Source organism: Corvus hawaiiensis, chromosome 9 (assembly GCF_020740725.1).
Source record: "Corvus hawaiiensis isolate bCorHaw1 chromosome 9, bCorHaw1.pri.cur, whole genome shotgun sequence".
Taxonomy (NCBI): domain Eukaryota; kingdom Metazoa; phylum Chordata; class Aves; order Passeriformes; family Corvidae; genus Corvus; species Corvus hawaiiensis.
This window is the reverse complement of record NC_063221.1, coordinates 12,144,731-12,172,251: the sequence shown is the minus strand read 5'-3', so window position 1 is coordinate 12,172,251 and position 27,521 is coordinate 12,144,731. Positions and strand designations below refer to the sequence as shown.

General features: G+C 36.2%; 1 protein-coding gene across 4 annotated transcripts in view; it reads right to left on the bottom strand.

Moving 5' to 3' along the window:
• Positions 1-27,521, bottom strand: part of VAV3 (vav guanine nucleotide exchange factor 3) — a 151,536-nt gene that overhangs the window by 17,382 nt on the left and 106,633 nt on the right. For all 4 annotated transcript variants that reach the window (XR_007205352.1, XM_048312782.1, XM_048312781.1 and 1 more), the window contains 5 exons: positions 11,153-11,289; positions 7,392-7,457; positions 3,703-3,737; positions 1,891-2,007; positions 1,133-1,220 (listed from right to left, as the gene is read on the bottom strand). Coding sequence is in view for 3 of the 4 variants with exons in the window: in XM_048312782.1 (XP_048168739.1) it covers positions 1,133-1,220; positions 1,891-2,007; positions 3,703-3,737; positions 7,392-7,457; positions 11,153-11,289 (443 nt within the window). In the remaining variant the exon portion in view is untranslated. The remainder of the gene's footprint in view (positions 1-1,132; positions 1,221-1,890; positions 2,008-3,702; positions 3,738-7,391; positions 7,458-11,152; positions 11,290-27,521) is intronic.

The window sequence follows — 27,521 nt, the reverse complement described above, 5'->3', positions numbered from 1 at the left end:
TTCTCTTGCATCTACTCAGAACAAAGCAGTTGTTCCACAGCACATACAAACACCACACTACCACTTTTGTATTTAACTTCCAAGAGCAGACTTCATTACACCCTAAATCTGTGTGATAAAATAATTCTTTCCTACTTGAATGTTAGCAAGGCTAAGTTGGTAGCAGTGAGGTCCTTACACTAGAAATATCTTCCATCCTCTCAATTCTGTGATGCAATACATATCCTTTTTGCTCATTTTTCATCCAATTTTTTCCTTTATTTATATTTCTGCTCTACTTTGGAACCTGCACCAGTGCATTAAATTGCATCACTGCCATAAGAAGATACATGGTAGCAAGGGACTCCAGCTGCCATGTTTTGTCAAGATCAGTTTCCAGTGAATCATTTGTCGTGCTCACAGACTAAGCAGCCACCTCCTTCATGCATTTGAGTTTATTTCTATTGCTACACAATGATAAGATCTCAGGGTCCCCAGCCCTAACACTGAACTATTCACTCGCTTGTAAGTGTGAAATGAAGGTAAGAGTGCAGGAACAGCTTGGTGCATTCTTCATCAGGAAATTTATGTTCCTCCTGCTCTAATGAGAACTTACCATTTAATCTGTCCCCGCTTCTAGATGCTCTTATTTTACAGAGTATCAGTGGTTAAATTAAAATAATTTCTAAGGCTTCCTGGTTTTAAAACTTCTCCCTACTCTTGGTTTGCATTATCCTTCATTTTTATTTAGCATTTTCATGTACTTGAGTATTCATGCAGGAAGGCTGCTGGATAAATTTTAATCCAACTGATTCCTAAAAATCAAGATTTTCAAAGACCTCAAATTCTCCTTTTCAGATTCAGTCTAACTCCACAGTGGGCTGGTACATGGGATTCAAATTCCTCCTCTCTTCCACTTCACTACAAGGGACACAGTACAGTCCTAACAATAAATATGTAGTTTTAAGCACATAAAATTATCACTTAGAGCTAAAACCATAAATATAAAAAATTATCGTATTAGCAGGTATGGACACAATTCCAATCTCTCACTCTCATAGCTTTCTGGAATTTCCCGAACCAAAGTAGCTCTCTCTAACAGAAACAGCTACAAAGAAAATCTCACATTGTTAAAAAGCTAATCAATGCTTACCATTAAATTTTTAAATTTTCTATTTTCTGCAATGTGGAAAAAGCCATCTCTTGTTAAAATCTTGATGTGTTTCACTTCATTATTGTACCTGTGGGCAATGAATAACTTATGAATATAAATGTGTTTTTAATCAGACACAATCAATAATTACCTGAGGGCATACCCCTAGAACACCACACACATAAATTCTTAAGACAAAATGTATATCTGTGCCGAAACAAAGTTGACATCTAATCAACCAAATATATTTATTAAAGTACAGCTACAGAAGTAATCTGTAATCAGAAGAAAGTCACAGCTAACTGCTCATTCTAATTGGGAATTCCCATGTACTTCTTGCTTTTATATTCGTGTTGATAAATAACATGAAAGCAAACAATAATTTGCACCCACAAAATGTATAAACTCACATTTTACTGAATTGTCTGAGATGCAAAGGGCTTCAGTGAGTTCTCACCAAAGTCAATGAAACAGATCACATTGCACTGCAAACAATGCTTACTCTTCTCCAACATACTCAACCATTATTTTTGTAGCCCCTTTTGCTACATCAGCATTATAATACCATTGCTTCTTTCCTTCTATAAATCCTGGGTATTTTTGACAGCAACTTCAGTTTTGCTATATTGACTCTCTTAGAAGCTGCATATAATTATATAATGGAAACAGCAGTTTATTTTCCATATTTATTCCAAATGCTATCTAGACAAAAATGAGAACAAACTTTCTTGAGAAGTTCTTATTCCACTTCCACTTACTTAATACTAATTGCATATTCTCCTGATTCCTTGGTCCTGTGCCGCACCAGGTAAGTGCTATTTACTCTGTTAATTAGTTCACTTTCTGCTTGCAATCGTTCCATTGCTCCTGCAAACCTGTAACAGGGAAAATTAAAATTGCCTATGTTTTTTTTTTCAAAGCTCCAAAGGTCTATTAAACATGCAATACTTCCAGATTTCTGAATGAAGAATAAAACATGAAAAAATTCCACTGTTGGGGGTTGTGGAATTCTTACTTAGAAAAGTATTTATGTACATGTTGAATACAATATCTGCTAAGGAAAGTGCTCGAACCTGAGCATTAGCTGAATGACTACTGGCTTGAAAAGTTCCTAAAACCAACTGGTTTATCTGAATCATTTGTTGCAAGTGAAACAATACAACAGTGGTCCAGAAGCTTTGAACCTCCCTGGAGATTTATCTTAACAAAATGGAGAATCAGCCACCAGAGGTACATCAGGTCAACAAAAGACCTATATGAAAATTTGGTACTTACACAAAGACAGTATTTTATTTGGTTTCATAATTATGCATAACCTCTAAAGGCTAAAGTGCAAGGGGTAAACCCAACATCCAGAGGGAAAAAAAATAAATCAGCCAAAAACATCCAAATTTGAAAAAGCTGATGCTAAGTGTTGAAAGCTAAGACAAATAAATCACTGATTCTGCAGCCTGACTGCATAAGCAGATTTGTGCCCTTGCTCTGCCTTGCTGGTTTGTGTAGGACGTCATGAGAGGCTGTCAGCAGACATGTATTTGCCAAACTAGAGGTTAAATTGTTAATTGGGGAAAGTGACTTAGCTTCCAGGGCAATTATGCTTATCTTACCATTTTACAAAGTAGTCTAAAGGTAGTCACCACCACAGACCACTACTAAAATTTCACACTAATACATCAGTACCAATTAGAAAGGAGCTTTAAGGAAAAAAATAGTTCTTTATTAAAAATCCATAGAAGATAAAGACTGATGGCAGTAATATGCTTTCTTCTAACAAAATGATAAATAGAGAAAATGTTAGAAATTAATTCCAAATACCACTTTTAAATACTAAACATTCTTCTTGGCTCGTTATGAAAAATCAGTATTTGTTTAGATGTGATCCTGATTTCACTTTGGCAAGTTAAGAGGAAATCAGAACTCATATCTAAATGACAAAGCATAAAACCAGCGAAAGAGCACAAGTGATGCTTACTCTGCTCTCCCAGAATCACCACGTCTTCTCGGAGCTGTGGGAAAGAGTCCACACACTTCATAAACCCCAGAGCAGCAGTGGCTGCAGTTTTGATACACCATCTTTTCACAGAGTCATCAAGGTTGGAAGAGACTTTCAAGATTCACCTAGTCCAACTATCAACCTTGCACCACCATAAACACCCCTAAACCATAACCACAGGTGCCACTTTTATCTCTACAGCTTCAATGTTGGTGGAGGTTTTTTAAGGAATTGCTCATGATACAAGATGTATTTAACATTATTCCTTCCTTTATTCACTCAACATGTAAGATATACTTCCATGCTTCATATTATAGTCATCTCTTATTATTCTATTTCAGACCTCTGGGACTAAGGCTGTAGAGCCACAGACTTGTAAACAAAATGTCAAAATCATTAAGTACTTTATTATATCAGAAATGCTTTTAGGCATGGTACTGCTTTCCCAAACCATTACACAATGTCTTCTTCTGAGGCCTAGAAAGGTTAAACCAATATAATTTATATTGTAGTAAACACAGTTGCTTTCTCTGACTGCTTCTTTCAGAGATTCTTGTAAGATAAGACAGGGACTTACCAAAGTTGTGAAGAGTAGTCTACTGGTTTAGGAACCTAGGATACCACAAGATACAGAGAATGAGGATTACGATTTTTTTTCTAAAAACCAGAAATTAGATAGCATTGATTTAACTGTCAATATCCAATATCTGATTTGTCTACAAGCCTATTTTCTTTAAAGAAAGTTATAATAAAGGACAAATATTCCACATTCTCAAAGTAGTACAGAGTATTTTAAGCTCTTTTCTTCTGTGACAGTTTGTCTTGGGTATTTTTAGTTCACAGAACTGTTAAAAGCTTTTCTGACAGTGCCTGTATTCGAATTTCATACACAAAATAGCTCAATGCTCTGCATTGTAGGAAAGTACCATTAAAATATGCAACCAATTTACAGTAATGTATAAAATTCATTTCATGTATTCAGGATTGTGTGGCCTTAGACTGTCTACTGGGGAATATGGTCTATAATCTTCTGAGAGACCTGAGGATATTCCACAGCTTGTATCCTATGACATCATTCATTCCTTTGTATTTGACTTGGGTAACTGTTGTACTGTATCTTGGTAAGCATGTCATTTGAATCAGAAATAAACTTTTAAAAATGAAGCAAACTGCAATCAGCTTGCAAAATGGATGTTATATGTACATAAACATATGCATAGATAATGTTTATTCATGCACAAGATGCACAGTATAGCAATTCCTATGAAAATCAGCACTTCATCTTGATCATCTCCCATTAGTGTATGATAACTCAGGATTACCCTACTCTCCTAAAACAACGTGTGAAAATGCACAGTGCTGAAAAATGGATTTTGGTGAAAGCTTAACATACATCTCACACACTTATAACTTAAGGTCACATATTCTTAGGTAAGCAAATGTGGTTTGTTTTTTTTTTTCCTTCAAGTAAAACCAAAGAATGTTCTATTTTCTGGACTGTAATAGGGAAGAAATTACAGTAACATTCTTCTCACAATTTTTTATTTATGATATATGAAATGTCTTCAACAGAGACTTCCAAAAACAAATCAAGTCAGGAAAACATTATTATAAAGGCTTATAAACTTAAATTGATTGAAATTTCAATCAATTACAACTTCTACTAGCTTGACCTCGGGTATCAACCAAGATCTCTACCAAGTGTCTAGACTTGACCTTGAAATAAACTTCAGTGTGGAACACAATAAAGTTCTCTGTGATAAAACCAGGCTCACGTGTTAGGCTTGTGCGGCAGTAAATCTACCCAGGTATTAAACAGGCATTTAGTCCAGTTCTTCAGAGAAAAAAAGGAAATTATTCCCAAACAGTGTAGGCAAAGGGCTCTTTTCACAGCAGCATCTGTAGTGCTGGCAGCGTGTGAACCCCTCAAGAGGGCAGGGGACCTAAGAGAGCCAGGTATTCACCCCTGGCAGCAGCACTGGCTTTTCTCATCCCTACACATACTGATGGTGTCATTACTCAGGCAGCTCTGCTTCTGATGGGGACACTTGGGAAAAAGTTAACAGATTATGAATATGCTGACAAATAATTCCCAAGAGAAATGTTTAAGTGGATCAACCAAATGACACATTTCAAGGCCACAATTTCAAAAATTACCAAGTTTTTACATATTGCAAGATATTCTTAAATATTCCAAATTTGTCAAGTAGTGCTAATACTTGGAATTGGAAAGGATATAAAAATTCAAAGATGGTTTAAGCCCATCCTCCAGAGTAGTTAAATGATATATGAGTAGTCACATTTGCAAATTTTGAATGGACAAATATTTATGTAACAATTGTTGTTCATTATCATGAAAGAGAGTAAAATCAAATGTTATTCCAGAAGCTCTTGACTCGTATGCTCTGTATCCAATGCCTCTAAAGAAATTAGAAAAATGGAGGAAAGATAGGAAGAAACAGATATTATTCATAGAGTGCATAAAATGTCTGCTGACATATCCTACTTATTTTAAAGGGAAAAAATTGTTTATAGGTACATCTGTGAAAAGCCTGGAATATAGATATTCTGGAGCACAGCAGTTTTTCATTCAATAGTCATTCCTAAAGTCTTCTGATATATGGATTTTATGCTGTTTCTGGGCATTTTTACATCAGATGGTTGTAAAGACTGTTAGACTTAATAATAACAGTAAAAGTTATAGCATGTTTAAAACCCGATTGATGTTTCAGTATCTTTAACTGCATCGTTTATCATAATAAGATGTTTATATTTCATCCTTCCAAGTTAAAAGTGGTGAAGCATCCATTTATCTTTTTGTTCTGATCATGACACCAGTTGGTAACATTTCATGAATAGTATTTATTCCTTCTGTAAAACTGTGTTATTTTTCAATACTCCTCTAAATAGTATATTTTAAATTTAGCAGAAAGCTTTACCATTAGAAAAAGACCTTTACAATGCCCCAGCAGCATTCTTCCTAACTTCAGATATTTCACTGCCTGTGCTTTTAAAGTGTATTAGTGATTCCTAAAAGTGCTGCTACAGTTGCTGTCAATGACACTACACAATGGCTGATGGGGTCACTGACAATCACACCATGGAATGGGAAATCCACCACTTGAACAATAAGCAAGGGGGGGGAGCTTCACAAATTTAACAATAAGCGAAGGGTGGAAGGATGAAAGCTAAATTCACACAACAATTTCATCTTTATTTCAGATTTGCTCTCTCACCCAATCTAACACAACTTGTACCTACAAATATTCTGTGCATTCCACTTCAAACAAAAATTCTGGAAATATAGGGTAAAGATGTCTTATGGTATTCTAACGTACTTACACTCTTTAGGATCACATGTATACTTGTTCTGGAAACTAAGGCACAATATAAGCCCCAAAGGCACATCAAAATGCAGCTACTAAGAGCTGATTCCACCTACTTAAAAAAGCCATTTAAGTGGCATACTTTGATTGCTGTAACTAAAGTAATTCTATTAATAAGTCAAACTGTTGCAAATCAGGTTAAAGTAAGTGAAAACTGCCTTAAAGCAAAGTAAGGAATAGGATTCATTATTGGGTTTATGGGTTTTTATCAATTAACCTTTAACAAAGGATGCCAGTAATCTGATGCACAGTGTTACAGAGGGCAGAGAAGAAACAAGTGTATATTATATAAATGCATCATCACATCTATACATTAAACTCCTGAGTATGTATTATAAAACTATTTTTCTTATTACTTTCCTGAACTTTTCTAGATTGAGAAGATTCTTGTGTGCAATAAGGAGAGGTAAGAACCTAAAGAAAGAAGAAAATTTACCAAGCACTCAGAATTCAAAGTTTTATATTAGTTTTACAATTTTTAAATTCACTACTTAGGCTGTAATCCCTCTCTCTAACCCAAAGTGACTGAGGAATAGATTAGAGCCACAGCATTCTCACCTTCCTGCTGGGGAAGGAAGAAAGTGCACTTTCACATAAAATGTATTTGATCTACACTCTGGAAACTCTTCAGACAGATCAATTTGTTAATACTTCCGTAAGTTACACCTGCTTATCAAACTAGCTTTCTTGACATGTCCTACTTACATCCCATAACCAGAAGTATTAGAACATTCTACTTTAAGCAATACTGAACCTACCATGAAAGCACAAAGGCACTAGAAACAATATTATTTTTGTAAGGTAACATTAATCATGATGAACTAATGAACTAGGTAGTTTTCCTGTAAGGTGGCAAACAGAACTAAACAATTGTACTTACACATGGGCTAGGTTTTACTGCATCACTTGGGAAGAATCCAAGCTCTCCTGTTGTAAGGTTTCTCCCCTAAAAAATTTTTTGAGACATAATTGGGATTAACATTAAATAATAACACATGCACAGGCATTTAGGACAATAAGTATATCCAAAAGAATTTTCTTTAAAAGAAAATGCTGTTCCAATAAAGTGTTGCTCAACAGTTCTGTGGGTTTTGTTGTTGTTTTGTTGGGGTTTTAATATAATTAAGTAATAATTATAACTGATAGATCTGAAAGCTCTGAGAGATGAGAGGCAAGAAGGGATCTCAGAGACTGGGATGTGATTCCCAGTTCTGTCAATGTCTGCCAGTGTCTGATATCTTCACTAATGTTAATATCTCCTTTCAAGTTACTTCCTCCTCAACTTGCATTCTACAGAAAGCTGTCACCTGGAACACTGCAGATCCCCAGAATGACTACACCACCATGCAGCGGTGGCTGCAGCAGCCGAGAGATCAAACTCCAGTTTGAATTCAGAGCTAGTGATCCAACAGCCAATTCAGACACTAAGTTAAGCATTTCCATAAGTGATGCAAATCAATGGATATTGATTGGGCAGGAGAATACTAACAGAATTAAAGATTACTCTCCATGATATACTGACAATACTGCAGATACCTCCACACAACTGGGAGACCAGGGCAGAAATGCATCCAGCAGGGCCTAAACTGAGCCTTTTCTGCAACACAACTGCTGCCTCCCTGAAGTGGCAGGACCACCAATTTACTCCAGGCTTCTAAGCACCAAAAGTGACCTGATCATCACAGATCCATGCATCAGCAGCTCACACACAGTTCAACACCAACCAAGCTCTCCTGAAGAACACCTTAAAAACATCTTTTTATTCCCAGTACTATTTGGCAGTGACCATACGTTTCAGAGTAGAACAGAGCACATAGCTAAAATTTCTGAACACAGATTCATTAAATGAAGGCATCAAAATGTGTATTTTGGCAAACAAATGTTTTAATTTAACTGATTTTTTAAAAGCACATAAATGCTTAACCTTCATTAAATGTAATATATATGTAATGACTGTTAACATAACATACTCTAGCATTTGGCAATAAGATTAAGTGTAAGTACTTTACAAGCATTAAAATCTTGCAAAATATCTTTTTTATTTTTGACGGCATACCTGCAACATAAAAAAAATTTAAAAGGGAAAAATCTTCATAAACACACATGAAATTTCTTCAGGGTTTTAGTTCATTTTGTTTCTGTAACATTAAATGTGTAATTCTACCATAACACCACCACAGAAAACAGAACTCAGAAAATTCAATAGAGTGGAGCTGAATGTAAAAAAGTAACAAATGTTTGTGAAAAAAATAAAAGCATTCTTTGATTGGTGCTATCCTAAGTACAATAAATGAGTGCATCATTTTCCATGGGAGATCCCTATGCAATTTATCACAGACAGTAGCTGCCATCTTTACCAAAAATACAGAGGATTGAAGAGGAGGTAGAGGAGAGGGAAATGCAGGTAGGCAGTATTTAAGCTAAATGTGTTTTATACCAATGATATTTTAAAAAGAATTATGTGCGAGGAAGTGACAATCTTACAGATTTGAACCTGTGTTCAGCAAAGCTTCCTTGCCTCCTTTCACACCATCTGCTTGAATATAGGTTACCCTTTGTATCCATATAGTCTGTTTACTCCTGAAACATGAATCCCTCTCAAGTATAGACTTAATGTTTAAGCAGAGCTGACAGTCTGCCATCTAAGTGATAATACTTTCAATACTAATCATACCTGAATAGCAAGTGGTACCACAGTCAACCACTGAACAAAGCATATTAATGTCTATCAAAACATGTTTGACTGTACTTCAGCTACAGCTCAAGCACTGCTTAGTAACTTGTGTTGTTTATTTGATGTGCCATAAAGAATGAAAAAAATTTACCTAAACCATACATACTTACCTATTACAATCACCTGAATTTCTAAACTGAGCAATGGTCAACTTAAAAGTCCATTGTAATATTAGTCTTGTGAGTCAACTGTAAATTATTCTAAAAGGCCTCCTGAGTAATTAAAGATTTTAATATAAATTGCATTTTGCAGGCTTTCTCTTAATATACATTTTGAAATGCAGATGTCATTAAAAGACTCAGAAAAATCTGTATTAAGCAGTCTGTGACAAGAGAGAAAAGAAAAAAATCCTAAATGATGCTAATGGAGATGACAATTTCCATTAGGAATCAAATCTATTACGAAGGCTTCTAGGGAAAAGCCTCACACACTACCTGGTTTCTGCTAGTTAAACACAATGAGATTCTCGTTAAATTCTTTAGCATGATAATCACAAATAACCTCTAAGACAATTTCCAGTAGATTGAGTTGACAGATGCGTATGAACATGGAATAAAATCATTCCCACATGGTGACAATAATTTTGGCTTGTACTAATTGTATTAGTCAGATGATTACCTTCTAGCCAGTCCTAAGTCAAGAGCAGGTTCAAATGCTTCTCCAGATCAGAACTCTAGACCTTGCAGAACCAAGTCTCACATACAAAACTACACAGGACAAACTCTGTCAACTAACATTTGAAAATATTTATTTTTAGCAATGCAAAATACCCATGGTCTGCTAAGTAACAGGCTGGGGGGTTTTGGAGCGGAGTTGGTTTGTTTTTTGGGTTTGAAGGGTTTTTTGGGACAGGGTGAGATGGTTGGGTTACACCTATTTACATATTTTTCCAATAGATAAACTAATTCTATTGTTTATTACGTCCCGCAATTAAATGTTGAAGATGATGCAGTGACATAGGACGAGTTCACTGATCCAGTGGTGAAAAGTTTGGAGAAGATTCAATCCTAACTGTAGCCAGAAAAACAAAAGCCAAAACAAACAAGAAAACGTATGACCTAACTTATGAAAAAGACCAGGCAGTTTTTATATTATATTCATTAGCTTACTATAGCTTTAAAGAAAAAAAGAAAATCATGAAGACAAACACAGGAACAACAATTCAAGAAGACAGATATTTTCCAGCTGTCGTTCTGTTAATCTACCAAAAGTTCTATTTAGCTCTATTTCCGTGTATCCAACAATACAAACAATTAATAAAGCAATCAAGAAAAATGAGACACACACTTTAATGCATTTGCTGTTACAGTGAATGCAAGTCAGCATTTTCAATGTTTATAGTTCTCAATTAAGAAGAAATTTTAGTAATGAAAGTAGTGATGTGAATCATGTGACAGCAAATCTTCGCCATCAATAGAATATACTTTTCCCATGTATATAAAAAAAACCGTTATCCTTAACTGACTTAAGCCAGCATCACATAGTTTAGGTGTGGTTCTGTTTTGCAGAACTATTTCTCTCCCCTATAAATCTAATATTCACTAACTGGGTTTTGTCAACATAGCTCTTACTTCTGCTGTGTTACAAAACCAGAGACTGAAAATTCACAAAACTTTGCTTTTTGCATCAAACACTCTCCTTAACTCTTGTAATTTCACTAGGATTGCCACCAACATCCTGTTCTTGCAGATTTATTCCCTGGGACTTTAAGGCTGCCAGAATGAAGCTTTACCCCATATAGCAACTACTGGCAATTTAAAAGCAAAAACAGTTGTACTAACATTTATTTGGATAAACCACAGAATTTGGTTGTTCTTCAAAAATAAAAACATTACAAGTGCAGTATATCAATAAGTAGTTGATATCTGGACAAACAGAATATAGTCATTTGCTAAATGATATAGTACCTGCCAAAATAAGCTATGTGCATCTCCTCTAATGAGTTCAATAGTGTCCCCAATCTGGATATGCAATGGTGGGCCATCCTGTGCTGCTGGTTGTGGTATTCCATTGTAGTTCCGAATTACTTGCATTTTTGGTAAACCTGAAAAAAACAAATACTAAAAAAAATTAAAAACACAAACAAACAGAAAAAAGCCCATAAGCCTATTTTTACTTAAATCTATTTTTACCTAGTGACAATCTATAGAATCTGAAAACCACAAGAGCAATCAAGCAAAGAAACACTCTGTCTTAGTAGGTACATGACTAAGGCACTAGTACTCAGTACTATACCAGGCACAACCAAATAGAAAATAATTACTTTTGAAAAACATCTCTATCCTCCTCTCTTCTTGGGGTAAAGTTGATTTCATGCCTATGGAGACTCTTCCCTGTACACCTATGCATCCCTGGCTCTGCACAGGGTTCAAATATTAAGGCTATCTTTATAGTTCAAGGCAAAGACTGCAATGAATTAGTATTAAAGACACCAATATGGATAATCTCACCTGCTTTAGAACAGTATAACCGAAAACCTACGGCTGGCATGAACACAGCCACGAGAGTCAGGATCACAATTCTTTCAGGTTTCTTACAATACCTTTTTTTTTTTAATTTTTGGGTTATGACAGTACTTCTGGGTACATGTAGCAAAGCCTGGATCAACTGAAGGTTTCATTTTCAAGACAAGAATTCTAGATGCACACTAGTCCTCCCACACCAATACTGACTGCATCTACACACCTAAGCTCTGTTGGGGATTTTTTTTAAGGGAGAAACCCACTTCCTGAGACACAAAGTATTTTTTTCCCCAAAGATTAGTCCATCTGCTTGCACAAAGAACTAAAGCACTGTTTACAACTACAGTTCAAGAGCCCTTCACAGACATGTATCAAATAGGGGGGCCGGGGATTTCAGTCAGAAGATAAAACTGTGGATACTGTAACACCATGTTCTTATAACTTTAATGGCATTCTTTAAAAAAACCCCAACATTTTAAGCATTATGGACAGCTAGTGTATTGTACTCCAAGAGTATGCTCTGATATTATAAGAATACCTGAAATCAAGTGAAGCACCACCCACTCCATAACCAATATATTAAAGATTTAGAGGCTTTTAGAAAAGGATTTTTGCACTCTACTTACTACCAAGGAAAGCATTTCATCACAACAGATCTATTTTTAATTACTCTCCTTCTATCTTTAAAAAAAAATTATATAATAATTTTCCTGGGTTTAACTAAACATGGGATTTTCAAAATCATTATCATTAAGTGAGCATATAAATTTAAAATCTTAACCAGAAAAAAATTGGTTAAGAGTTTTGTAAGAATGTGTATTAATAAATATTGGTAAGAGTGAAAGGCTACAAAGCCAAGGTCGCTGGGCTGCCCTATTTAACATGTTTCTTGCTGGATGGTCATGATTAACTTCATTCTAACAACAAAGGATCAGCAGGCCAACAAAAGACTTATTTCTGTTGCAAGATTACTACTGTAATTTAGGTGGCAATAAACACAAATATCCATTATCTTCTCTAAATTGTATGAAACATGAAAGAGATCACCTTCAATAATTACTACTCTCTGTATTAAAGAATGAGTACTAATCCGAAGTGCTGATGAAACATTAAGCAAAGTAATACCAGCTGTTACATTACTCAACCCAAATGACACCTTAACTTGTACTGTTTCTGCAAGTTAGCTGGCATACTTAAAATGAGCACCTAATTATTAGTAAGCCATTATTCCACTCAGGCAAATACTAGACATTACTTTGCTTCTCACCTTGAAGGCTTTCCTGCTTTCAAATACTGATTCAGCATCAACAAATGCTCCATGCACTGCACAGCAAATAGAAATAATGCTGCATACAAGTGTCTAGTGAAAGCTGACAACTTCGTCCTAATGCAAGGAAACCCCTCATCAGAATACGAATTCTAGTTCGGCATATGTGATGAACAAACTGTAAGCATGTACTCATCTTAGAGACATACTTGGAAGTCAAATGCACAAAAAATTATTCACATTATAAAACCTTGTATTGGGTGATTCAGTTTATCACATTTTTAGTGTGCAGATATAATTCACTTAAAACCCCACCCTTGGATTGATCTCATCAGAATATGCTCAAGAAATAATCATGTACTTCTCAATGAAAATCCTGGTGGTTTTTTAAGATACTATAGTGCTTAAATTAGTAGTCATAAACATGAATAAGAGCACTTTTTATTTCTATTCCACTGGTAATTATGATTATTGGCATCTCTGAAAACCAGGTCATGAGAACTATGGAAAAAAAGGAAAAATTGTGCTGTGTCAACTAGCAGAATTGTTCAAAAGGTAACACAGAATTAATCCTGTTAAAACACATCATGTCTAGAATACTTGTGTATAATTCAGTATGTTTGATTCTGCAAAATCCTACAGTAATTTTGATTACAAAGTTACCTTGATACAATATTGGAAGATTTGATCTAACACCTACCTCTTGACATCACTAGAAATAATCCTATCATTTAAATAGGCTTTTGGGTTACGGCCTTAATGGAGTTTATCATCTTGCTTCAGATCCCTTCTTAAAACTTGTTTGTTGTAATGCCTACAGAAACTGCTGATTTGCTTGCTACAGCTGGGCTCTACTATGGTGACCAACAAATCCTATTTTACTACCTATTCTATCCAATTGTTGTCTTTGGCCTACTTAAGGTTCTTTTGTGCTCAGCGTTGTCATTGCTACAAATACACACTGCCTAGCACAATGTATGTGCACTATGACCAGACTCACATAAACCAGCACCTGGAATAATAGAGATACATGGCTAGGATTCCAGTATATTAGAACAATATACAGTAACCAATGACGCTGCAAGGCTGTTCTGTACTACTTTCACTCAGATGTTTAAGGAATGATACTGTGTGCCAGCTTCAAGGCCATGGATCAAAAATGCATGCATAAACAAGGAAAATGATATTTTGGTGCTAATTATTTTAGCACACGTTAGATTTGACTCAGATTCTGAAATGCACTTTATACCTCAAAGTAAAACAACTGAAGGTAAATTCACTCTCTAACAACGGGAGTGTCTGAGTCACTGAAGGCCATATTCATTTCAGTATCAATAATACCACAGATGCATACACAGCCTGTATCAAAGATATAAAAGCAGTGAATGCACAACTAATATGTTTTACTAGTTCTATGAAAATATCAAAAGGACCTATCCCTGTCGTATGGTTTTAAACTTTTTTTTTTTAATCAGTTTTTCCAGGAACAAAAGACTAAATGAAATCTTTGAATCAATCAATCAAAAACAAGTACATATTATTTGGAATAGCTAAATTTTCACGGGTAAATGTTCTTCTCATAGAACTTCCCCTGTATCACCATTAAGTATGGAAAAAATAAATGGGGTACAGAACAGTTAATATACTGAGTTAAGAGTCAAAAAGTTCCAAACAGAATGCTCAACTTCATCATGCAGTTACAGATTTGATTATAGTCGCTCAGAAAGAGTTTAGCAGATTAACATTGAGCTGGTGTACATTTACTTGGACAGAAACTGGTCACCCTTCACTTCCTAACATATACAAAGGACACTGGGGTGTGATGGATCAAGACCTATCCATCGTTAACGCACCAACCATCTGAAACTATTTCTGAGTTTTTTAGCAAGCTTATCCTAAAACAAATCTGTTTGCTCCTACTGTTCATTTTAGAATTCTATTCTCTAAGCATTTGGAATTGTGCTGGCTTTGGCTGGGGTAGTTTTCTTCACAGAAGGAAGTATGAGGCTACATATGGTTTGAATTTGTGCTGAAAATAGGGTTTGCTTGCACAATGTCAAGGCCTTTTCTGCTTCTTGTACCACCCTGCCAAGAGGCTGGGGGTGCACAAGAAGCTGGAGGGGCATGGCTGGGACAGCTAGCCCCAACTGACAAAGGGATAAGCCATTCCAAATGGCATCATGCTCAGGACATAAAGTGGGGTGAAGGAGGAGGAAGGAGTTTGGAGTGATGGCACTTGTCTCCCCTAGTCACCGTTATAAACAATGGAGTCTTGCTTTCCTTGGGATAGCTGAACACCTGACTGGCCCAGGAAAGTGGTGAATGAATTCCATTTTTTGCTCTACTTGTGCGTGCACCTTTTGCTTTAGCTGTTAAACTGTCTTTATCTCAACCCACGAGTTTTCTCACCTTAGTGTTTTGTTCCTGGCTGGGGTTAAACCACAACAAGCATCTTCTACTTTTCAGAGTAAATTAGTTCATGGCCAACTTACATCCATCTAGAAACAGCAGCCTGCATAGTTCTTTTCCTTATCTGCATTTATTTTCATACTACAGTTAAAGAGAGCAATCATACCCCTATTAACCTTCATTTTGCTAGGCTAAACAAGCCAAGTTCTTTTAGCTTCCTCTCATAAGAGACCAATTCCTCTGAGGCAGCATACCAGCTGCTTTCCAGAAGTTCAGACAGGCAAGATCTAGAACACTTTCCTTGTCTATCTTGACATTTCATTTTCAATTGGCACATGGATTCCTAACAAATATATTCATTAAGAATCCTGAGGACTTTCTGTAATTCAACAATGCAGACAAGAAAAAGTGGTATGTTACAGAAACATGAAATGCTTTAGAGTACAATTATGGATTATTTGTGACAGAAACAGTGTAGAATCTCTATGCATTAACAACTGAAATGTGAAATATGTTAAGCATTTAGAGACACTGCCATTGCAATGTACATAGCTGCAGTACCGATAGCATTTGACAATATGCAGAAAACTTGTGGAAACACATCTGGCACAACAATGTTACTCGTTAACACGTCAAAAAGAAGGTAAAATTCCAACACAAAGGACAAGGTCAGGGTTTCATGCATGCATTATCATTAATGTTAAAAATCCCATTGGCTTCCATTGAATCAGATTTCCACATGACAAAGTTTTTTATCAGGAAACTTTCTAATTTAAAGATACAAAAGAGCCTGGTTATTTCCAACACTGAAATCAAAAAACCAAACTTATCCAGTTATGACACCAATAAATAGCTAAAATTTACTTCACTTGAAGACAAGGAAAAAACACCAGATTCCTAGAAAAGTCTTCACAGCCTGGGCCTGGGTCACAGAACTAACATAAATTGATGATCTAAATTGTATCTCATTAGAAAAACAGAAAGCATGATAGAGTCAAGATTTGTAAAGTGCCAATTAAGTTACATTACAGAAAAATAAAACCTTTCATAAACCATACTATTCATTTGAGTATTTCATCTCATAATTATGAGTCAAGGAAGGAGGTTACAATTTAGAATTAGCATAGTACATAATAAGTTAGAATACCCATTGTATATGAAACAAATAAAAAATGTATTCCTTACATACTTGTATTCTTTACAAGAGCTCTGCATTTCTAAACAACACTGAATGACCCTCAGAGTTTCATGCAGAGATTCAAAAATGTTATTTTTTGCTAACAACATGCATAATGCATGCCCTATTATGACCTCTATCTGTCAAAATTGATTCCAGCATCTGTTCTTCCCAAGCAACACAAAATGTGGTTTACGTTTTGGGCAGGGATCATTCTAACATACGAAACAACAACACAGCATATAGGAGAGCAGGGTTCAAAGGCAAATTTGTGGATATACTTTATACTGTTAGCACAAAGACGTGCAACAACTTTGTCTGGATTAAACATCCCTTCCTAGCTAATAAGAAGATCCCTTTCTTTTTCTCTAGGAAAAATATAGCATAGTCACCAAATATTTATAACCTGATCAAAAAAATAAAACCCAGTAATGCAATGGAATAAAGCCTCCTGACTTCATGAGGCTTTGAATCTGAAACAGAATTTTAAACTATCTGACGAGGCCAAATCCTGATGTTTCCATAATCTCAAGAAAATAACATTGCCTTTTGTATAGGAAATGACATAAATGCTCACTAATTGTCCTTTCTTTCACCAAAAGAGCATTTTGGGTGTCTATTTGGAACCTCTGCACTTGCTTTAACCCTTTCTGGTTTATATCTTTGCAGCTACAAAAATAGGGAATGCAGTTCTACGGAGAAACAAGCTGAAATTTAGTGATTGATAAGCCTTCCACAGCAAAGACCGGGAGGAATATTCCATGCAAAATCTCTGAGCAGGTACACCTCCATACATCTTCACCCTCCAACCAGGAACTGAGGGCTACATAACTCACGGCAGTGTCTCATGGGATTAAATGTCTGAACAGTGGCCCACACTGTCATGGATAATTTTAACAGCAGAAACTAGAGACACAGGCAAAGGGAAACTCATATTGAAATAAAAAATTAGTATTTACACCATGGTAAGTAAATTAGACTGTGAAGGTTTCAGATCAAGAAGCACAACTGCAAATAATAAAGTAACAAGGAGTTAGGACAAAAAGAGCAAAGCAGACAGGTTGATAAGGACAGCAGCATGAAGAACAGGTGGAACTGTTATACCCACAATCTGAGCATCCATGACACAAAATCACCAGCTTTGACATGTTTTTTGGCACCATCATCTAGGTCCAACACTAATATTAAAAGCTAGTTAAAGAAAAGCTCTAATCTGAGCATGGGCTATAGGAAAACAAAGTCCGTTGGCAGTCTCTGTATGTTCTTCCAATCAGCTCCGCTACCTTAATTGTTCAAAATCCCTGTTCACAATCCTTTTGTTGCAAAATTAACAGCAAACGTGGCTCTTCTCTCTTGCATTTATCAGGAGAGCAGCTTCCCAATTCCTCATCAGCGTCATCTATCTCCAAAACCAGTGGAAGTCAATGGCTTTGTACAGTTACTGCCAAGGCAAAACTTGTCTAGAAGGCTTTCTCAGCTGGTGAGAAAACATGAGAAAAGCAACACTACTAATCACTTAAAAAAACCCACTTACATTCAATTTCTGAGGCGTTCTTTTAATGCCTCAAAAGAGACTAGGTTGCGGTGGAGTTTTTAACTTTTAGGCCAAGTACTTATAACACAAATTACAGAACTCACGTAAGTGGAAGATGCCAGCACAGTCTATTAAGTGCACCCTTCAGAGTGTCAATGATTTAAATAATTACTCTCAAGTCATTATTTTTGTATGTCATTCTAATTAGAAGTTCTAATTTTAGGTATTGCTTTTAAGCCTTACATTCATAAAATCATAGAATGGGCTGAGTTGGAAGGAGCTTTAATGATTACCTCATTCCAACATTCCTGCCATGTGCAGAGGCACTTTCCATTGTACCACGTTGCTCAAAGCCCCATCCAACCCAGCCTTGAACACTTCCAGGGATGGGGCATCCACAGCTTCTCTAAGCAACCTGTACCAGTGCCTCCCTACCCTCACAGTAAAGAGCTGTTAGCTGCTTCCTAACTACACCTTCCCCCTTTTGGTTTAAAGGTAAGATGGCTGAAACACTGACAGTGCCTGAGACTCAGGAATATTCCACTTGTCTTCTCTTTAACTGCTTTGCCTTTGAGTACTGTTCAATTCAGTCTCACTCTCTGTCATATGATTAACCACAACTCTGGAGTTTGCCACTTGACTCAATTTTGAAGTCAAAGAACTACACAAGGCTGATTATTAAAACGTTTATCAGCTACCGTGAGCCTTAACTGCTACATTTTTTCTTAGAGAAGTAAAGCAGTCCTTTCCTCCACAAACAGAGAGCTCACAAGCAGTGGGGCAATATGGGGGAAAGGATGCAGGGAGGTACAAAATAATCTTCACTGTCTCAAAATTCAGATGACAAATATGTAATGCACTCCAAAACACATCTGATAAACAGTCATATTTCTCTTCCATCAAAATGGGGAACTTAAAGACTGTCATCCTCCAGAACGTATACAACTAGGGGAAAAAAAAGTCTTTTTTTTCCACAGTCCTAGCCCTGCTTTCTGTCACCGTCCTCTCTTCCAACAACCATTTCCTTCTCAAAAACCTTACTGAAACAGGATTTGGGGTTCCCTCAGTCTTTTACTGTCAAATCTATAGTTTTTCAAAGATTCAATTTTTCTACCATTTCTCCTTAATGCTGCATATATAAACTGTATTCTTGGCAGAGACCTCTGCAAAAATGGTCAACCATCAACCAAAATGAAGATGTGTGGGAGGAAAAAAATCTGTCTGCTAACAGTCTGATCAACAACCTGTTATGAGAAACAGCAAAACACCACAGCTCAGGAAGTCCTTGTGCTTCCTCGGGTTTTGTAAATCTGATCATTAGCAAAAAGCCCCCAGATATGTGGCTGTATCTCCATTTTCCAGTTAATATCCAGACAAAACTTGGAACTACATTGCAGATCATAGCAGGAGTTCATTACAAGGAAAACAAACAAGTCTAGCAATGTAATTCAATTTACAAGGTTGCATTTTTGAAACTGTATGAGTTCTAATATATTTCTACACACTTGTTTTTATATTACAGCAGTTTTGCTGCTTAAAGACCAATGCGCAGATAAATGGGCATCTTCCCCTGCTCTGAACATCAGTATGTGACTTCACCCAAATGCTTTTGTCAGCAAAGATTTTTTGAGGATAACTATGATTAGTGACAATGTGAGCAGCATTAATAAAATTAACAGCATGGGAACATGGACATTCACTGAGGTGAACAGTCCCCTCTCAGTAGGAGCTTTAAGTTTTCAGGTCTTCCAAGGCAAGGTCAGCTTAGTGCTCCTATAAATAAAGCACCTATTTTGACCAGAAATAAGAAATTTAGCAAAGAAAATCCAGAATCCAAACTAAGTTTCAGAATTTTTTTTTTTTTTTAATTTATAAAAATAACTCCAACAGAAGGCATTTTCTTACTTCATCCTTAAGCAGGGGCATTTGGCACCTTGTGACACTCAAATTTTAAGGAGCCTGGAAGCTCACCTCTGTGCAAGAAAAAAAACTGGCACTACAAAAATGCTTCTGAAGAGCCATGTTTTTAAACTTCAGAAGAGAAAGTCACAAGGGCTGCCTTTTGGGAAAGGAATGACCCTATTCTTATTTAAACGACCCATGACCATTCGTCTCTCATGACCTTAACTGGTGGTTCTGCTCATAACTCTCACAGATTCACTCCTGAGGTTTAAATTAATTTTTGTGTCTCAAAACAGAAGGAAAAGAAAATGCAAAGATTTTGGGAAGTCAGGTGACAAAATGTTGCAACAGAAAAGAAATACAAAAATTAGTCAAGTACACTGCTGAAAGAAACTACAAATGCCAACCAAATCCCATTTGCACAGCAAACTTTTTCACAAGCATCTTAGGCATCTTTCAAACACTCAGTCCTCCCCTATAATACATACATTTGTCTTCGTAGATCCACATTAATTCAGAAAACCTGAACATGCCCTAGATTGGTAACTGCAAATTGCAAATGCAAGAAAGTATGTCTAAAATCACAGAAATTTCTTGCGCAATTCCAAAATCACGTCTTAGTTTTTATACTCAAACTCGGGTAATTTCTCAAAAGAGGAGGAGGACTCTCTCCATGACTACACTGAAAGAAAGCAGAGAGCTAACAAAGTCACTGACCTCCTAATCGTCATTGCCACATACTTTTTGTGATTAATTAAGAGTGAAAACTATTTTTCTTTCACAGACAGACAAAGTTTCCCTTTCACAGCTGGTTTTCCTCCAAACAAGTGTTAAGGACAAGCTCTTGTAGAGTTTTAACTTCAAATGTTTATTAAGGCAAGTACTCCTTACTTGGAGTGACACAGACAGCTATCCTTGTAAGAGTAAGGAATTTTGGAATTGCCTGGATTGAAAAGTCTCAGCACTTCGAACAAGCATTAGAAATGGCTGAGTGCTAAATGTTTCATGGGAATAAACAAGGAATAATCAGGTTCAAAAACACAGTTTTCATTTGTTTTGACAAAATAATGAAATTTCATCATTTCAATGTAGTCCAAGAGGAGAATTAGGGATATAAACTTTAAAAATCATGTTGCCTCAAATGTAAGCTTTTTTTTTTTTATATTAAGCAAAATGGAGTTTTGGCATATGAATTAAAAAGTGTGGTACATGTGGTGCTGCTTTCTATAAAAGCCCATGGTATGAAGATTAACCAGTGTTAATTATCACATCTTTTAATGTGATGCCATAGACAGGCATGGCATTCTAATTCACAGATCTGTTCAAACATGTACCTGCCCTGAGGAGCCAACAACTTGCACTGGGCAGATACTACAGATGAGCTATGAAGGTGTGTCCAGACAGTAGATTATGTGCAGCAAAAGCCTCTGAAAAAATGGGACGAATCTTGCAATACAGAAGTCCATTATTCCACAGAAGTAATTATTTTGAGCTGTACTTTAAATACTAACTTCCTCATGCCCAGGGATAATTCTGCAGCAAGCAGTAAGAGAAAAAAGGCTTGGAAACAGGAAATTCCACTTTGGAAATGGAATTTAATACTGCAAAATGTCATGAATCTTGTAAAGGACCTAGACATTTTTTCTAGTGTAGAGAACTCACAGATGGAGTAAGTTTAAAAGCAACATATAAGCCATGCAAATACATACCTATGCCACCTAGAATCTTTCACAGGTATCAAATTTAAAAACACAGGTTGTTGAAAATGTGCTGACATTTTATTCATCAAGAATTGCAAAAATAAAAATTCAATTATATTTCATGCAATTTCTTTGGTGTTCAGTATTGACTAATAGCATCTGCCTCTAAGACAAAAGGCCTCAGTCTCCATTTCTGTTACTTACAAGAATTAAATTCTCTGGCATGAGAAGCATTTTAAAGTATTACATATTGTGAAAGGGAAGTGGCTGAGGCCTGGCAAAGCAGGCAGGTCCCAGCACATGACAAATCCTTTCGCCTGCACGCGCCCTCTTCATAACGCTAACATAATCCTTCAGCTTTTCAAGTTAAACACTCTTATGATCTTACTCTTCAAGCAATTTTTCTTCTTTGTGGCATCTACCCTGATTACAGTAGAAACCTCTTTTACTTCTTAACTGATAGTTCTTAGCACACATGCAAAAAAATTTCAGGCCTTACAGATCTTCTTTGCATGCAAGCACCAGTAGATAAATGTTGCCAAGAATTACGGCATTATATTAAAGCAATGAAAAGACATTGTTGTTTTGGCTAAAACAAACCTGTTCCCAAAAAATATGCCTACTTATTTCTGGTCTGTATAGGCTGCAGCAAATAAATTATTTTCTTCAAGAAAAGAGAACAGAACTTGTTTTCATTACAAAGTATTTGTGCTATAATAGTCAAAAAGGATGAATACGTATTTCACTGTTAACACCACAATGCAGTTAAAATTGTTTATCCCTAAATAGTATATACTATTTATATATTGTTTTTATGTTGCACACTTTGCATATGTGAAGTATTGGCAATCTATGAAAATAAATTCTAGAAAATAAAAAATACATCATATTTTGTGATACCTCCAGCTTTCCCATGAATTTGTAGTATCCCTAGCCTCAATCAGCTGATATACCCAAAGGCATTGAGACTACAATGTAAATATCCAGTGAGTATAAAAATATATCTTACATAAGTTTTTTACTGACTTCATTTATGTTAGCCTTTCTTTTCTAGCACAACTAGCATATGAAAAATTATATACTATTCTGATACACTGTTTCTGCATACTCCCTCTTTATCAAAGGAAAGTATTTTCAATTTTTAGTAAAATTTTCAAAATAGTTTACAAATTTAAGTAGATTAATTTTCTATCTCTACATATAAGTAAGTCCTTAACTTGAAGACTGCTTACATGATGAATAAATAATAAGCCGTAAAAGGGTCTTCCTTTAAAGGCAAAAATGAAAACATACAATAAAATGATCCATCACTTGACCGCTGTTGCAAAACCAAGACACTATTGGTAAATTATCATATGCAATAAAGATGGGAATCAAGTTTAGTCCCCGTCAAGATGTCAATGCTGCATAATAATCATGCTCCATCTTACATATTTTTGCTTCTTTCCCTCCCTGTCAAGGAAACTCTCATATATTCATCTGCACAATAGTGAAGATTCTCCTTCTACTTTCTGTTTCCAGTCTGAATGTGGATTATATACTCCAGCAAAGTGTGAGATTTGTTAAGACAGAAACCACACCTGAAAGCAACAAAGTATATGGGCTGATATCCCATTTAAGTCTGGCTGACTTATCTCACTTATCTCCTCACTGCGGCTGCCACCGCTGCCTCCTATGACCAGTTTGCCATTATCTCACTGAAGTAACTTAGCCTGTGACCAGGTGATCCATAGATTCAAAAGAAAGGTAGTAAGGGAACACCTTAGTGGGAAAAAGCATCACACCTTGTGGCAACAGCCTGTAGTTACATCAAAGAATCATCCAGAGATAAAACTGACACCAGCAGAACACCCAGACTTTCTCCCAAAATACTGCCCTGACAAAGAACACACCTTAGACACTTAAATCCCAGCATCAGCTCTTTGAGCCTGGTTGATCATTCAGTGTTTCTCAGGTGCCTGAGCCTTGTGCAGAGCAACACACAATTTCAGGGTTTAAATCAATACCACAAGAAACAAATAACAAAACCAGCACACAATGCACAGGAGCAGTCGGAGCTTTAAGTCCCCATCATTAAGCCTCATACTCTTTTCCTATTCAGCCTTTCTTGTTCCCATGACAAAGCAAACAAGGGGAAGGTGAAAATTATAAGGCAACCTGTATGGTCTTCTGTAAAGATGATTTTTTTTTTTTTTTTTTTTTTTTTTAAACGTTGTAGAAGATATACCAGCATTAAGTGAATGCCAGTGTACTAAAATGATCCCTGCCAGTCACAAGAAGACTGCTACTGCCAGGAGTGTGACGTTGTTCTGGAAGGAAAGCTGTGATCCATACATGCAGCTTTTGTGGTATCATATTTCATGCTATTTGTTGCTGTCAAATCCAATTAAGGAAAAAGGCCAAGAAGAGTAAACATCATGCTTTATTGTCTGAAATAAAAGACAGTGCCTCATGCTCTCTCCCCTCTCCCACATTCCCTATTCCAAACAGGCTGGTTAAAGAATAACCTCTAAGGTTAACGGACTGAGGCACCTTCTCAAGGTATCAGATAATGAAGTTACTTTTTAATTCCCTGTTGCACACTAAAGCTTAAGAAACACAAGTTATGAGAAGTGCAAGACTGAACATGTCTTCTATTTATTTGCAGGTCAGCAAGAGCAGCAAAGAGGGCTGAACTCCAACTTCTTTCACTTAATGCCTCAGAAAAAGTACTTTACCTTTGCTCCTGGATAAACCACAGTGAAGGGTGACAACTGAATAAATTAATTCTACTGAAAAATCCACCAGATCAGGTTTTATAATGTCACTACTTGAAAATACTAAGTACCAAAAATTCAAACATTACATTGCTGAGCTGTTAATTATGATCTGCAAGATATTTCTTAAAACAACTCAGTACCATAGAAATAGGTAGTTATATGTGAAGTTGTAGTAAGTAGACATCTCAACACAAATATCAGACAGCTGTACAAGGCAGACTGCTAAAGCCTACAGAAACAGAATTTAAAAGTATATGGATAAACAGTATAAAGACTACAAATACTTTCTAAGAACAAGTCAGGGACATTGTTTAGAGTTCTTTAAAGCAAACAATGAAGAAGCAAGATTGTATATTAATGTGGATTAGCAAAATAATTTTAACAGGACTCACAACAAGGCTGTCTTCCAGCTTACATGATATAAGAGGAAAAGTTTCCCCCTGACCCCAATAAACAAACAACAAAAGGACAGGAAATAAAAGGTTGGAACAACAGTATTTTTTTCAAATAGAAGGGGATGTACAAAAGGGTCAACCAAAGGAATCCATGTTTGGCACTCCCTTGTTCAAAAAATTAATAAGTATAATTAAAATGGGAGTAAGAGTGGATTAAGTCTTGTAGAAGGTGCAAAAGCATTTCTTTAATAAGAACACTACTTGCAAAGGACTGAAGGAAGATTTCATGAACAATAGGATACAAAATCAGAGAGTAACTCTGGCTGGAAGGATCTTTGGTGGCCATTTGGTCATACCTTCATGAAAGACTTAAAGCAACAAATGGATTGAATAATTATACACAGTGATGAAGTGTGAAACAGCTGTCCCCACAGAGACAACAGATCTCAGAGGAATTGCTAAGTATTTTTTACAATCAGTCCTTTAATATTACAATCTAATTCTGCTCTATACCAACACTAAGAAATTTCTTCTAGCAGACACAAAACTAGAAAGACTGACTACTCTTGGACCTAGAAGCATGCAAACAAGCAAAAAGGATGATCAGACATACAGAAGAGCTTCTGTATCAGAAGGATTAAGTAGATAACAGCTCTTCAGGCTAGAGGAAACATGACCCAAGGGGATATGACAGAGACAACCCATGAGTGGCGTAACAGCGACCAGAGAAAAAGTACTCATTATTTCCTTATTTATTATTCATTTTCTTGAGCCAAAAAAATATAGGTGTCAAAGTAATAGGTAGCAGGTTAAAAGCAAACAAAAAGATGTGCTTTATTCACACAACTAATCATGAGAGTGATAGTTAAAGGATGTTGTGAGGATTTTAGACTGGTTTAAAAAGTGATAATGAAAATACGTGGATGGAAAATTAAGAGCTAAGAAATGAAACCACAAGGTACAGCAGGAAGTACCACAACACCTTACCCCAAATTCTATCCTTCAGCATCCATTTAACTGGCTACTCTTGGAGGGATCCCAGGCTAGCTTGGCTTGCAGCCCAACTCAGCCTCATTTTTCTCTTCTCTGGGAATCTCAAAGTGGTGAGCAGATTAAAAACTCTCCAAAAGCAGCATCAGTTTCTCAGGCTCTTGCCTCTGGCCTCTTCTATCAAGCTTTAAAACCTTCCTCAGGCAAAAGGCAGAGGCAGCTCTGGGAGCTTCTCTTGTGTGAATTTTCAGCAGTCTTTTTTCTCCCATGGGATGGCTGCTTTCAATTTTACAATGTTTCCCAAATTCTTTGTGTGAGAATTACTTTGAAGTAGTGATCAAATACTGGTTTAGTTAAATGAGTGAGCCACAAAAAAAGAAACCATATGCTTTAGAGTACTGTTAAAATTCAGTTACTTTTGACTATTTTTAATCATTCATTGCCTTATTATCTTTGTTTTGCCTTCTGAGAATTAAAATACCCTGAAGATTAAAATCAGATATGAAAATAGATGGGTAAACGCAATATTCCTCCTAAAGATGAGTAACAGATTTTTAAGTCCCAATAAACTTCAGCAAAATACCAAGCAATTCCTTCCACTTGCCATGGTAAGTAAAGGCAACTTCTGGCCATATAGCTGCTGGCACATGCCTCTTTTTTTTTTTTTTTTAAATAGTGCTGTACTACTTTTGTGTGTGTTTAAAACACAAAACAGTGAATTTTGTTTTATTGATGATACTTGTATGCCCATTTTGCCCACTTCTACCTTACACCTTATCCTTTTTTCTGGCTGACAACTTCCTTGCAGTTATCTCCAAACAATGATGCTTAAACAGTTGAGGGTGAGTGCTTTTATGCAGAAAAAGAGAAAGACACTGAAGGATTTTTAACCCACCTCAGCTTAAAAATTATGTCAACATATGGCTAAGCATGTATTGAACACCATCACTTCTCTAAGAAAAAATAAAATGTTAATTGCTTAAGATATAGAGACAGTCCCAAAAAATATATCCAATAAGACAAGAGTTTAAATTACTCAACTGCAAATTAATCTTGCAATCCAACCAGACAAGGATGAAAGAGTTTGACAAAATAAATACATTTCACCCTTTGGCATCTGGGTCTTCTGATGTTTAATTAAAAGAAAAGGCTAAAGGCTATGTTCTTCTCTGAATGTTAGCTTACTGCTGAGATGCCAAGGGGACAGGCACCTTTCAAATACCTCTCCCCAACAGGAATGTAAAAATAGTTTTAATTTAAAATAAAACAACCCAAATAAAAATCATTAAACTGCATTTGAAATGCTTCATTGGAAGACAAAACCCTGCTTCACCTTCCAGAAACGCATTAGTGGAAAACTTCTTGGTGCAAAACATTAGACATGTCTTTTCTTGTAACACAACAAAGATGAACTCATTATTTTGTGAAGCACTTAAGCGGGGGGGGGGGGGAGGGGGGGAGGCAAAGATCTTGAATGTAGTATGTATTTTTAATAAATATGTGAGATAAATTAATTTGATTTCACAAAGTAGGTCACACAGTTCAGTGCATCTGTGAATTCACTGCTGCTGAGGCCCAGCTGAGAGAAGTTGTCCCATGATGTGGGACCACAAAGAAATTCACTGACTCTGGTCTCAAACGCCAACCCCATCCCAACCACCTGATGTAAAACATGTTCAGA